The sequence below is a fragment of the Diplotaxodon limnothrissa genome, linkage group LG13, assembly GCF_057381915.1.
Source record: "Diplotaxodon limnothrissa isolate DT_005_m linkage group LG13, D_limnothrissa_male_GT1.1, whole genome shotgun sequence".
Classification (NCBI taxonomy): domain Eukaryota; kingdom Metazoa; phylum Chordata; class Actinopteri; order Cichliformes; family Cichlidae; genus Diplotaxodon; species Diplotaxodon limnothrissa.
This window is the reverse complement of record NC_140608.1, coordinates 24,630,156-24,641,552: the sequence shown is the minus strand read 5'-3', so window position 1 is coordinate 24,641,552 and position 11,397 is coordinate 24,630,156. Positions and strand designations below refer to the sequence as shown.

The 11,397-nt window shown below is 44.1% G+C and overlaps 1 protein-coding gene across 1 annotated transcript in view; it reads right to left on the bottom strand.

Moving 5' to 3' along the window:
- Positions 1–11,397, bottom strand: part of thada (THADA armadillo repeat containing) — a 122,871-nt gene that overhangs the window by 110,830 nt on the left and 644 nt on the right. Inside the window, exons 4-21 of the mRNA XM_085368927.1 lie at positions 10,923–11,053; positions 10,579–10,727; positions 10,444–10,476; positions 10,296–10,344; positions 9,908–10,101; positions 8,398–8,492; positions 5,986–6,209; positions 5,141–5,856; positions 4,808–4,962; positions 4,578–4,733; positions 4,337–4,444; positions 4,130–4,253; positions 2,738–2,883; positions 2,384–2,612; positions 2,167–2,302; positions 1,933–2,069; positions 1,626–1,757; positions 1,167–1,327 (exon numbers count right to left, since the gene is read on the bottom strand). Of these exons, the coding sequence (XP_085225053.1) occupies positions 1,167–1,327; positions 1,626–1,757; positions 1,933–2,069; positions 2,167–2,302; positions 2,384–2,612; positions 2,738–2,883; positions 4,130–4,253; positions 4,337–4,444; positions 4,578–4,733; positions 4,808–4,962; positions 5,141–5,856; positions 5,986–6,209; positions 8,398–8,492; positions 9,908–10,101; positions 10,296–10,344; positions 10,444–10,476; positions 10,579–10,727; positions 10,923–11,053 (3,075 nt within the window). The remainder of the gene's footprint in view (positions 1–1,166; positions 1,328–1,625; positions 1,758–1,932; positions 2,070–2,166; positions 2,303–2,383; positions 2,613–2,737; positions 2,884–4,129; positions 4,254–4,336; positions 4,445–4,577; positions 4,734–4,807; positions 4,963–5,140; positions 5,857–5,985; positions 6,210–8,397; positions 8,493–9,907; positions 10,102–10,295; positions 10,345–10,443; positions 10,477–10,578; positions 10,728–10,922; positions 11,054–11,397) is intronic.

Below are 11,397 nucleotides of genomic sequence, written 5' to 3'. Positions count from 1 at the left end.
AGCTGTGCTTAAAATCTATGTGTGAATGTATGAAATATTTTAGTTTTTCACTGGCAAGAAATAATATGAAAAGACTGAAGCTCACATGGTTTGTCTTGTTTTCCCAGACATGACTTAATCCTCGTCTTTTTTAGCTGAATTTTTCTTCTTGTCCAGGACTACAATTAATCCATGTCTGGGAAACTGGGTGATAGTGTTTGTCTGACTCTTAATACTTTCCCACTTCCACAGCTTGTTTCTGTTATTGCACCCAGGTGCATTGGTTCTAATTGGTAACGATGCAACAGTCTGACTCAATGTTTCACGTAGTTTGGAACAACAATGGAGCATTATGTTAATACGGACGAGTGGGATATGTGGGGCTTTGAATACAAACAGGTCACTGTGGTACTCAGACTCTGGTTTTTTTTAAAGGGACAGTCTGATTATTAGAAAAGTATACCAGACTATTACCAGCTTATCTTTTACACACGCTCAGAATAACTCCTGAGCGTTAGTTCGCCTGCTGGTACAAACATATTGCCCGATGTAGAAGCTAGCTATCTAACCTTAGCTTATTTGCTCACCTGTGCTAATTGTGCTGGCAAAATACTATCTGAACCACAGCATGTTTGCTTGGTTGTCCTCATTTCAAGTCTGTTTTTGAATACATGGTCTGAGTTCAAATCAGTGACTAACTCATTCTAAGTTACTGTTAGCTAGTGTTCCTCATTTCCACCGATAGGAACAGACAGACTGATATTAAGGGAACTCGCTCAGGAAACATGACATGCTTTTAATTTATGCAAAAAAATTCTACCTGCATCACACAGAAATCACTCCACAGGTTGCAACTGAGAGTCAGGAAGGTCTATTATTACTAACAATGTCTGAATGATTTGTAATATAACTTAAAAACATCTAACATTTGAAAACTGTCACATTTAACTAGCTTAATAATTAATTATAGCTTTGAATGAACAATTACTTGATGTTTTACATCACTGACCCTGGCCCATAACCTGCTAATCAAACTTCTATAAAAAAAGTTCACAGTCAGAACAATTTTATTTTCATATTTTCAACAACAGTAATATAACTAACGTGTTGAACTACCCTCTGTTGTGTATGAGATAAATGCAGTAGTAGGATGCGAGGGGTGTATGCATTGGTGTCTGGGGTCTCACCTGTTGCTCTGTGATGAGCCCGGTGTGCGTGCACACGTTGTCATTGGTGTAGTGCAGAGGCAGGCTCTGACACAGCTGTCCGAGCAGCATGGCCACTTCCTTCATTGTCCGCCAGCAGCACACCAGCACCATCTGAGCCGTCACCCTATAGCCCTCACCACCTACAGCCAGCACATGCATGCAAGGTTTGGTTGTCTTATTAAGTAATGTGGCAAACTAAACCTCTGTATGCAGTCGAAACAGGAAGTCTCATACTGTGCTCAAATTCAATATTTCTGTTTGATTGTGTTACACATTAACACTATTCAGTTTCCATTATGACTGTGAAGTTGCACTTGTTGCACTTGCAGGGTCCAGACTGTGCATCGTGTAAAGTTACCACATGAAACACTTCCCTCACCAGGAGATCACAGGTACTGCACTTAAAGAGCCAAGATACCAGGGAAATGTTTACATTACCTGTGTCAAGTGATGGGGTCTGTGTGTGATCGTCCCCCTGCTGTGTCTCCAGCTCTCTTGCGCTGGTGAAGAAGTCGTTGGTGTCCCTGGGCTGAATCTCCTGCAGGATCTTCTGCAGCCCTGCTGAGGTCTCTGTCCAAAACACAAACAAGGCAAGCTGGAGTTTTTTCATCTGATTTCAGTGTCATTTTTGTGTTATGCATGTAACAGTTTCTCTATTTGTGTTCCAGGGTTCTTGTAATTTCAGCAACTGTTTTCCTGATGAATTCTACAGTGTAGACTTGTAGTTATACTGCACATAGAAGACCTGAGTCATTATCCATGGGGATAAGTCCTTCTGGAGAGGAGCTCTGGACTACAGGGGAGACCACGTCAGACATCCTGTAGCACACAGCAACCAGCTCTGACACCAGGAATCTCCACTGCTCAGTCTGACTCAAACTCCTAAACACACACACGCACATATATACACATGTAATAATCCCATGATAAGAGATCGTGGCTAATTTGAATATTGTGTAGATGCAATTCTTGTTCTTACTCTGTGTTTAGATGCTGCAGGACAGCAGTGATGCAGTGAGCTCTGCCATAGAGAGGAAAGGAAGCAGCTGCCTGCAACAGAGATGCCTCTGCCCTCGACACCTCAGACTGCAGGCAGCGCAGCAAGAACTGAACCACTGAGGACAGAAAGCAGCACAGTTCAACATACGCTATATGCACATGAAATTCTGAGGCTGGTCTGCAAACGTGGATCTCACCTGCCAGAGTGTTGAGCTCCAAAATGAGCATATCAGAAGCCTGGGCTGGTATGGAAAGAGGCTGGTAATCGAGGCCTTGCTGCTGGGCGCAGTGCAGCAAAGACTGGCTCAGGTGTTGCTGGGGGAGCAGCAGGTTGAGGAGGTGGGCAGCTGTAACGCTGTCAAAAGGTTTGGTGCTTGTACTAAGGTCCAAAGCAGCCTGAAGAATGGAGCGCATCCTCTCGGGCACCTGGAAACAAAGAGACCAGAGATCAATGTCTGCACTAAACAAAAACAAGAATTACAAAAATCTAAGAAAAAAAAGTTTTTTGTTTTTGAAGTAACAGAAACTTTTATTTAGACGCGTGTCAGAACCTCAAGTCCAACAGCTGATGGTGGGAGCTGCTGTATTAACGACGAGGCGAGCTGTTTGACTTCCAGGAAATTGCTGGCGACACAGAAGAGGACGTTCTGAGCATATGTAGAGGTCACAACTTCACCGAGGGCGAAAACATCAGGCTCTGAGAAAACACAGGAGGGGACAGTCTGTGACAACAGGCAGAGTATGCAGCTGACGCAGCTGGAGCACCAGGCTGGCATCAAAATAAAGAGGCTGGCCAGCACCAGACAAGCTGCTGGTTCAGGCACATACATACATGCATTGTGCCAAGAATCACTGTTACTGCGTCCTTGAACACAGCTCTGGACTCCAAACTGTTGCAGCATATCAGAGCCCAACACCACCATCTTTCCGTTTTACCACCTGAAACAGTTTATTAAAAGTTGAGTCTCAGATGGCAGTTTAGCCATAAGGAACTTTAAGGGCCTCATTCTGGTTTTCATTCATTTCTCTCATTTACACTGTTAGAATGATGAACGCTCATGTTAAACATAGCCCAGGTTTTAATGCTGCATTTCGATGTCGCATTAACTCAGCCAGTTAATGCGAGACAAATCCAGCTGCTCATTAAAGCTTTCTGCTTTGATCAGAAAAGAAAACATTGGTCCATACACCTGAAAGCCCAGAAAACTCATTGTGAATTCTGTCTCGACTCTTCGGATGTATCCGTGTATGTCCGCGGTGCCGATGCTGCGCTGAGCGGACAGCTCCTGAAGCTTTTGAAGTGTCGAAATTTGGAAATTTCAACATCGCTTGAAAAAAACCTGCCAGCTAACAACATCTCTCTCACCGGCAGGCTAAGTGATTTTTAGCCAATTACAAGTTGAATCTGGTAGTTTGGGTTGTTAGATAAGATACCGTCATTAAGAAGCAGCACAACTAATGTGTCTATGCGAGCTAATTTGCGATGTGCACCGCTGGCCCGGCCATTTATTTTTTAATGCACCTTTCAGATTAATTCACTGTGTGTCGTGCCATCAGTTAACCCTTCGGGTGCCAGCTGTGGCACGAGTGCCCAGGGTTGCCAACCCCCGTCCTATACGGTCCTCTCAGCTCTAAGCACAGCACTAACTTTCTTTGCGTTTCTGTCTACAAAGGCGGCTCAGTTAGAGGGAGAGGAGTTAAAACAGCTGGTTTCAGATGAACAGAGAAGCTGTACCAAGGCCCAGTTAGAATAATATGGATTATTTTGAACTCTGAATCATGCAAAGCTACACTATTTGGGATCTTGAAATAAGGCCTCAAATCCTGATTAACATGCATGTAATCCTTGGAGTCTAATACAGCATATTTACACATCAGTGAAGTTTTAGTTCAGTGTAGTGAGCAATTTAGTCAAAACGGTGACTAGCGAGCAGCTGATGTACCAGTGCTGAAGCTAAAGAGCTGACCCAGCAGACCCAGCAGATGCAGAGACGTGAGGCATTTAGAAAAAGAGGCTCCAGGGAGCAAAACTTCCAGCAGCCTTTCACACAGCCAGCACAGGAACGCCTGCAACAAGACAAATAAATTCATCAGACAAAAATATCAACACTATTGGAAAAAAACAAAAAACAACTGAGTGTGTGGTTTACCTTGTACTGACGTAGAGTGTGTTGGTCTGTGTCTCCCTCGTCCTGGTCTCTCTTCTGGCTCAGTCTCTTCTGCAGCAGCTGAGTGCTGTCCTTCACCCTGCAGAGCAGCTGTGTAGCAGAACATTCAAAGTTTCATTAAGTGCCGATTTCAATGTTTTCCTCCACGTAAATCCACAGCCTGCTCTGCTCAGCAAAAGCATTTCCAAACATTAAAGACAGCCTCGGGTGTAAGGCTGCTAACCTTCTTTAGCAGGCTGACTGTTTGCTGTCTGATGCCTGGTGACTGGCTGTTGAGGTTGGGCAGGAGGAAGTGGCGGATCAGGTCCATTTCCTGTGAGGTCAGAACCTCTGTGCTGCGGTGGCTCTCACACACCAAGCCCAAAGCATCCATCCTCACCTGAACAGTGAGAGATGAATGCATAAGAACACTTGCAACACTTGCATCTGCTTTGAGGACACAGACAGACTTACCTGATCATGTTTGTGTATCAGAGCTTGTTGGAGCAGGGACAGCGGCACTAGTCCTCCCCACAGACCACCCTCTGTGGACGGTATGACTCCCTGGGCCCTGGCTGCCCGTAGGCACGTCATCAGAGCGCCTAGAGCTCCTCTGCTGCCAGCAGAACCTAATAAGAACAGCAAAATAGCAGAATAATATTATGGCTTATTATTTGGGACTGCAATAGAATATACTCTTTGACTGCATTCATAACAGTTTGTCAAGCTGAGAGACATTAATATGCATTTGAGAAATAAGGGTTGAGTGAAAACAGCTGCAGATGTAAAGGACATGCAAGTCTTTACCTGTGGGTGCCATGTCCTGCAGGGCCTGCACCATGTGTGCCAGACTGGAGGGGCTACAGCGTAGCAGCTTGGGGAGGAAGTAGTCCAGGATGTACGTTGTTTGGTCCAGCCTGGATTGGCACAACACATGCAGCAGAGGAGTTACCCACGTCTGGTGCCAGCACTCCATCCAAGCCTCCGCCTCTCCCGCTGCTGCACCAGCCTCTCTCGTCAGCTGTGCCTTGTGGCTGACAAACAGCCTTTCCAGTAGGTCGCTGGCATACGGAGCTAAGGTCTGGTCACCCATCAAACCCAGGAGACATGAAGGCAATTGGGGCTGGATGTTAAGCAGATACCCTGCCCCATAGAGCTCCACCAGGCAGCCTAAGGAGCCAAACTTACCCCTCATATGCCACTCAAGCCCTAGTAGATTATGAGTCAGGTCGGTGATGTACGGATCCTCGATGGGGTCAGAGACGGACGGGCTGGTGTGCTGATGGATGAGGAGGTGGTTGCGGAACAAGGACCGGGTTTGGTGGCGGACACCATCCAGCGGATGCTCCCAGTGGGAGTAGATGTGCTCCAGCAGGTGTCGCTGTAGGTCAGAGCCTCCACTCAGGGATTGCTGGAGGCTGGGAGGACACAACTGTGTCTGCCCCTGCAGGCAATCCAGGGCAGCCCCACTCCACAGAGTCAGGACCCGAGCCACCACCATGGCTGTACTCGACTCCTTTATACTATTGAAAGGAAAAAAAAACAAAAGCAAAACTTAAAATAAAAGTTGTAAACTGCATCCCAGCACATTCCATTTCATCAGAATCTGGAAAAATATTCAGAATAGAAATTGGGTATCAGAGCAGAGCTACCTAACATCTAGATCCAGCAGTGTGTTTGGGACCAGCAGCAGCAGCTGTTCCCACTGTGGTCCTGGTAGGGCAGCCTTCCAGCTCAGCATAGCAAGGGCACCGTGACACAGATACAGAGAGACACCCGGTGGGCGTCCGCCGCTGCACAGACCCTCACACCTCTGCTTGAGCCACTGAGGAGCCGAATCCAAATCCTGCACAGAGCTACGCAGCAAACTGCACACCTACACACAGCATAAAAGATCCCCTTTATAGCCAGAATCTATGATTTCATTATTTAATGCAGTTCACAAACATAAATAAACATTTTATTTTACTATAATTGCAATCTAAGTAAGTAAAGTTTATTTATTAAGCGCTTTACATAGACAGGCAGTCACAAAGCGCTGTAAACAAAGATTAAAATAAACAGAATGTTAAGTAACAAAACAGACAATATACACAATATAAAAGGTTCAATGTAAATAAAATTATTTGAAGAAAAAAAACAACCTAAAAAGCATTGATCAACAGAAAGCTTGTTTAAACAGTAAAGTTTTTAACTGCCTTTTAAAGGATTCCACAGAGTCAACCAAACGGAGCTGTGGTGGTAAACTGTTCCACAGCCTGAAAGGCTCTGTCCCCTCTCATCTTCAAACTCTGTGAGCGGAGACAGCGAGCAGCAGTGTCTTTTGTAAGAAGCTTGAATAAATAATCTGGGGCCCGGCCGTTTAGTGCTCTGTATGTTAAAATAAGAGTTTTAAAACGAATTCTAAAATCAATTGCAGGGCTCTAGACTAACTTTTTGACATGGGCGCACCGGTACGCCTAACTTTAAAAATTTAGGCGTACCGGCACAAAAGTTAGGCACACTCAAATTTTTCAACCGCATCGCTTAACACCGCAGTTTTACATGTGCACTTTCTTTTTTTGGGGGGGGGGGGGGGGGGGGGGGGTGTCCATACAGACAATATTAATTTCTAAATTATTAACTAACAAACTTGTGCTTAAAGTGCTTTGTCAATATTGTAGAAAATGTTAAACTTAATCATCATCTCGGCCTCCTCTGACGACATGTTTGCTGTTGCATGCTGCTGAAAGGCAGTGGGGAGAGGGGACACTTGGGCAGTGCATTTATCGCAGCATATAATGTGTTTTCTGGATACACTGTGCTTTTTCAGCATTCAAAGATTGATGGCACCGTGTCAGAGCACTGGCTATGAATTTCAGACAGATCAGGCCTTAACTTAACAAAAAAGTTATCAATAGTTCTTTTCATCTTTTCTTATTACCCACAGCTACATCCACTTCTGTCAGGCCTAGGCTGCTCACTAGGGCTGAGTATCATCACTGATTTCTATAATCCATTCGATTCAGGTTCTCAAAGTCCTGATTCGATTCAATTTAGCCTCAGACAGTCAGAAATATTATAATTCTGATCATGTATCAGTACTGATACACATGAGACTTCATCAGAATTGTGAACATCACAGCAGATGCCTTTGTGTGAAAGTTACTGAGAATAAAACAGAAAAACATGAAGGAGATTTTCCTGGTCTGGCTTTTTATAGCAGATAACCATAAAAATATTCTGCAATTTTGCATAATTTTAAGAAGTTTAAATTTCTTCAGTATTGAACAGCAGAAATTAGGCTTTCTTGTCCGAGGTCATTTAAGTGAAAAAAGAAAAAGACAGCGCTGTAAACAATGGTAGACTGGTGGGTAATAAGCGAATGAATTTATTTATTTTTTTTCACACAGGTGCGACCAAATATTTATTTTTAGTCGCACCACTGAAAAGTTTGATCGCATTTGCGACCAAATTGGTCGCACTCTAGAGCCCTGAATTGGGTAAAGAATATAAAATTGAAGTAATGGGAGCACGCTTGCTAGAACGAGATAGTAGTCTGACTAATGCATTTTGTATAGATTGGAGGTGAGAAAGGGATGATTTGTCCAAGCTGGTAAACAGGACATTACAAGAATCTAAACGCGATGACACAAATGCATGAACAATTTTTCCTTAAATGAAAGAAACAGGAACAAGACAAAGATTTTACTGCGAGTCAAGGCCCAGAGAAGAATCAAATATTACTGCAAGATATCAAATATTTGACTTAGCAGAAGGACAGTAAGAAGCAAGAACCTGACTGATTTTGGTACTTCCTTCTGTAAGCAATAATGTTATACATTATTGCTTACAGAAGGAAAAACAACAACAACACAGAAATAACTCATTAATTTCAATGAAAAAACCTTATAAATAATTTGACAGTATGAGACCCAGTATTGAGGGACTACAGCAGCTCAATATAATTTTTATCTGAAAAAAGGTACTACTTAAGTTTAGATTTGTATATGAAGAAACACTACAATTGTAATTTATTAGTGTTATATGGTATACATAGAGTGATAAAAGTCCCTTTCACTCACCACTGATGCAACATCGTCTCCAGAGCCCATAACAGACCTGATCAATAACACCACAGCCATGCCAGCTGTGCTCTGGACAGACTGGATGAACTCCTCTAAAGACAGGAAGAAGAACAGAGTAGAGACAAATCAATGAAAAAAAAATGTATTCCATGTTTATAAATCAATTAAGCTTTACCTGCATAGCTACAGTGTGTGTGTGTGCGTCCATAAACTACAGCAGTGATGATGCCTTCACTGGTGTTGTGATAACTTTGTTCAGTAGAACAGAGGCTGCTTGAGCTAAATGTTAGAATCCTATGATGGTTTTTTTGCACACGCGGCCCTGAATACACACAAACATCAACAGTGTCACTTTCTCTCATTGTTCTGAATTGCACTACGAACACCCTCTCTATGTTAGTCCTTGCTGTGACTGAAATCAAGAAAGAAAACGCACTATTAAAGGTTCGCTTCAGCCTGTTTGCATCACAACTGAACTTGTTTCACGGTGTTACATCCTGGGAGGCTGTGGGAATGTGTGGGCGTGGTGTTGTCTTCTCCCTCTCCTCCTCCTTCGTTCTGGCCCCTCCCTCTGCCCCTGCCTTCTCCTTTAGGTCACACCTGCTGCTCATCTGCTCTCGTTACAACCAATTACCCTCAGGGGTGATATAAGCTGGAGAAGAGCAGTGTGGAGGAGAAGGGAGAGGTTTCTGGTGGATTTCCTCTGTGCTGGTCAGAGTGTGCTACTGGCTTAGGTGTGGAACAGCCTGCTGCGTGTGGCTCTTTGTGAGTAGTGCTTAACTGAGCAGTGATTGCCCATGAGTGACGGCAGCCTTCATTAGTTTGTGTGGCCTGCCTGGATATTGTTTGCTAGCAGCGTTGCTGTCTCTTTCTGTTGAAGCCTTATTGTTGCTTCCTTTGTTGAAGTGGTCATTACCACTTTGGGTTAACCTCCCTGATTTCTCATTAAAGCAGCGGTGCTGTCTCCTTTTGTTGTTGCCATTTATATGATTATTGAGGTGTTTGCCTACAATAAAGATCTATTTTATGTTAAATACCTCTGCCTGGTGTTCTTTTCATTCCACCTGGATCTAACTGTTACTGTCCCCCACCCTCATCGCCTAGCTTTTAAGTGGGGACGTAACACACGGATTGTTGGAAACAGTATTTGATTAGTTCATCAACCTGCCCAAAGTACTTTTCTGAGCCTGGATCCTGAGTTATACCAAATCCTGATAATATCACAGGGAACAGTTGCCACATTCAGGGTGGGAGAGGGAACAGGGTCACATGGACACCATAGTGTGTGTGGTCAAAGCTAGAAGGTATAACTGGGATCTGTATCCTCCCTCCCACTGAAATCTACACCTGTGACACAAAATGAATACCTAAAATCTAAGTGAAAAGGTCTTGGATTCAGTGACTGATGAGGACAGCTGCCTGTTTTCCAGTGAGATGACGGTGGATCTGCATGTTTGCTTCCAGCTGTTTGTTCTCTGCTCGTCTTGTTAATTCCTAACTTTCTTACCATCAGTGAGGATGTGTATGTAGCAGCCCAAGAGGTCACCCAGTGTGTCCTGCAGCCTGCAGCAGTCCTGTTGGGCCTGTAAAACCACGCTGATCGTGTCCTGAGACCTCTGGACGACCAGCATGGAGGTCTTCACTGCAGCTAGACAGGACTGCATCAGCTGAGCCTGGGCAATATGGCGTCCTACAAGACCACTGGGAAAACAGCAGAGGGCGACAGAGGCACACAATTTGATACAAATACAAGGCTGGTAAGATTTTCTCATGTATCAATGTTTACACAGAGGATATAAACCTACAAAATATTGAAATCAATGAGCACCAGCTAGAGTCCAATCAATGAAAGAGACTGGAAGTGTGATTTGAGGGATAAGAGCATGCCTCCATACCTGTTTTGATGAAGGTATTCACTCAGCGCCTTGTGAAGGAACTGCAAAACTACACAAGAGAAGAGGACTCAACGGGATGAGATTGAGACATTAGCTTTCCTCAAAAATACATGAAGTTAAAGCAGGTTAAAATAAGGTGGATACTAACCTTCCGGTAATAGTTTGTTAATGCAGCTCTCACCTGTAGATGTACAATTTTGCCGTGATTGGTACTTATTTATAGCACATGAACTGTTGTTTGATATTAGCAGTGATCACACAAAGAGCAAAAGTAACCACTAACCGAGAGGGAAGCCATCCAGACAGGCAGTGATGGAGTCGACGATGTGGGGATACCGGTCTGAATACGTGCTGGAAAGACAATCAGACAAGCAACCAGCCAAGCAGCTCACAGTCTGCTCCTGAAGCCAAGCTGGTACTGAACCCAAGGCACTGAGAAGTGCAACACAGACAAGTTATTTATCTGAGGGCCTCAGAATTGACGAAGAACAAACAGACACATAAGAGAAAAGATAAATCAGCTACTATGGCCTCTTTACATCTTCTCCCTTAAAACCACAAATAAACAGCTGCTCAGGCTCAGCTTGTCCACAAATGAATATAGAAGAAAATGAAGCATATGTCTACCTTGCAATGGCTCTTCGGAGGGGGTTCTTGGACTGCAGGGAGGTGTAGACTACAGCTAGCGTGTGTAGACAAGCATCTAAAAGAACTCCGCCCATTTGCTCATCACTCAGTGCCTCCAGCTGGGACCCTGCCTGATGAAGTATGGAAAACAAACAAACATTAAAACCTGGAGAAGTGAAAACATTTATGATCTCATTTACAGTGGTACCTATCAAAGGGTGGGATGAATCGGGCAGCAAGTGAACAGCTGAGGTCTTGGAAGCAGGAAACATGGGACGTGTAAGTATCGGAGAGACCGACATACGCTGATCTCACACGTCTGTTCCACTTTACCACTTACTAGACCTAAACGATCTGCAGCTAACATCTTGCTTGGATGTCTTAGTTGCATTGAATGCTCAAGCAGAGTAGAAAAGCACTATATAAGAACCAGTCCATTTACCACACTATTCATACCGTTCTATACCAGACAGAC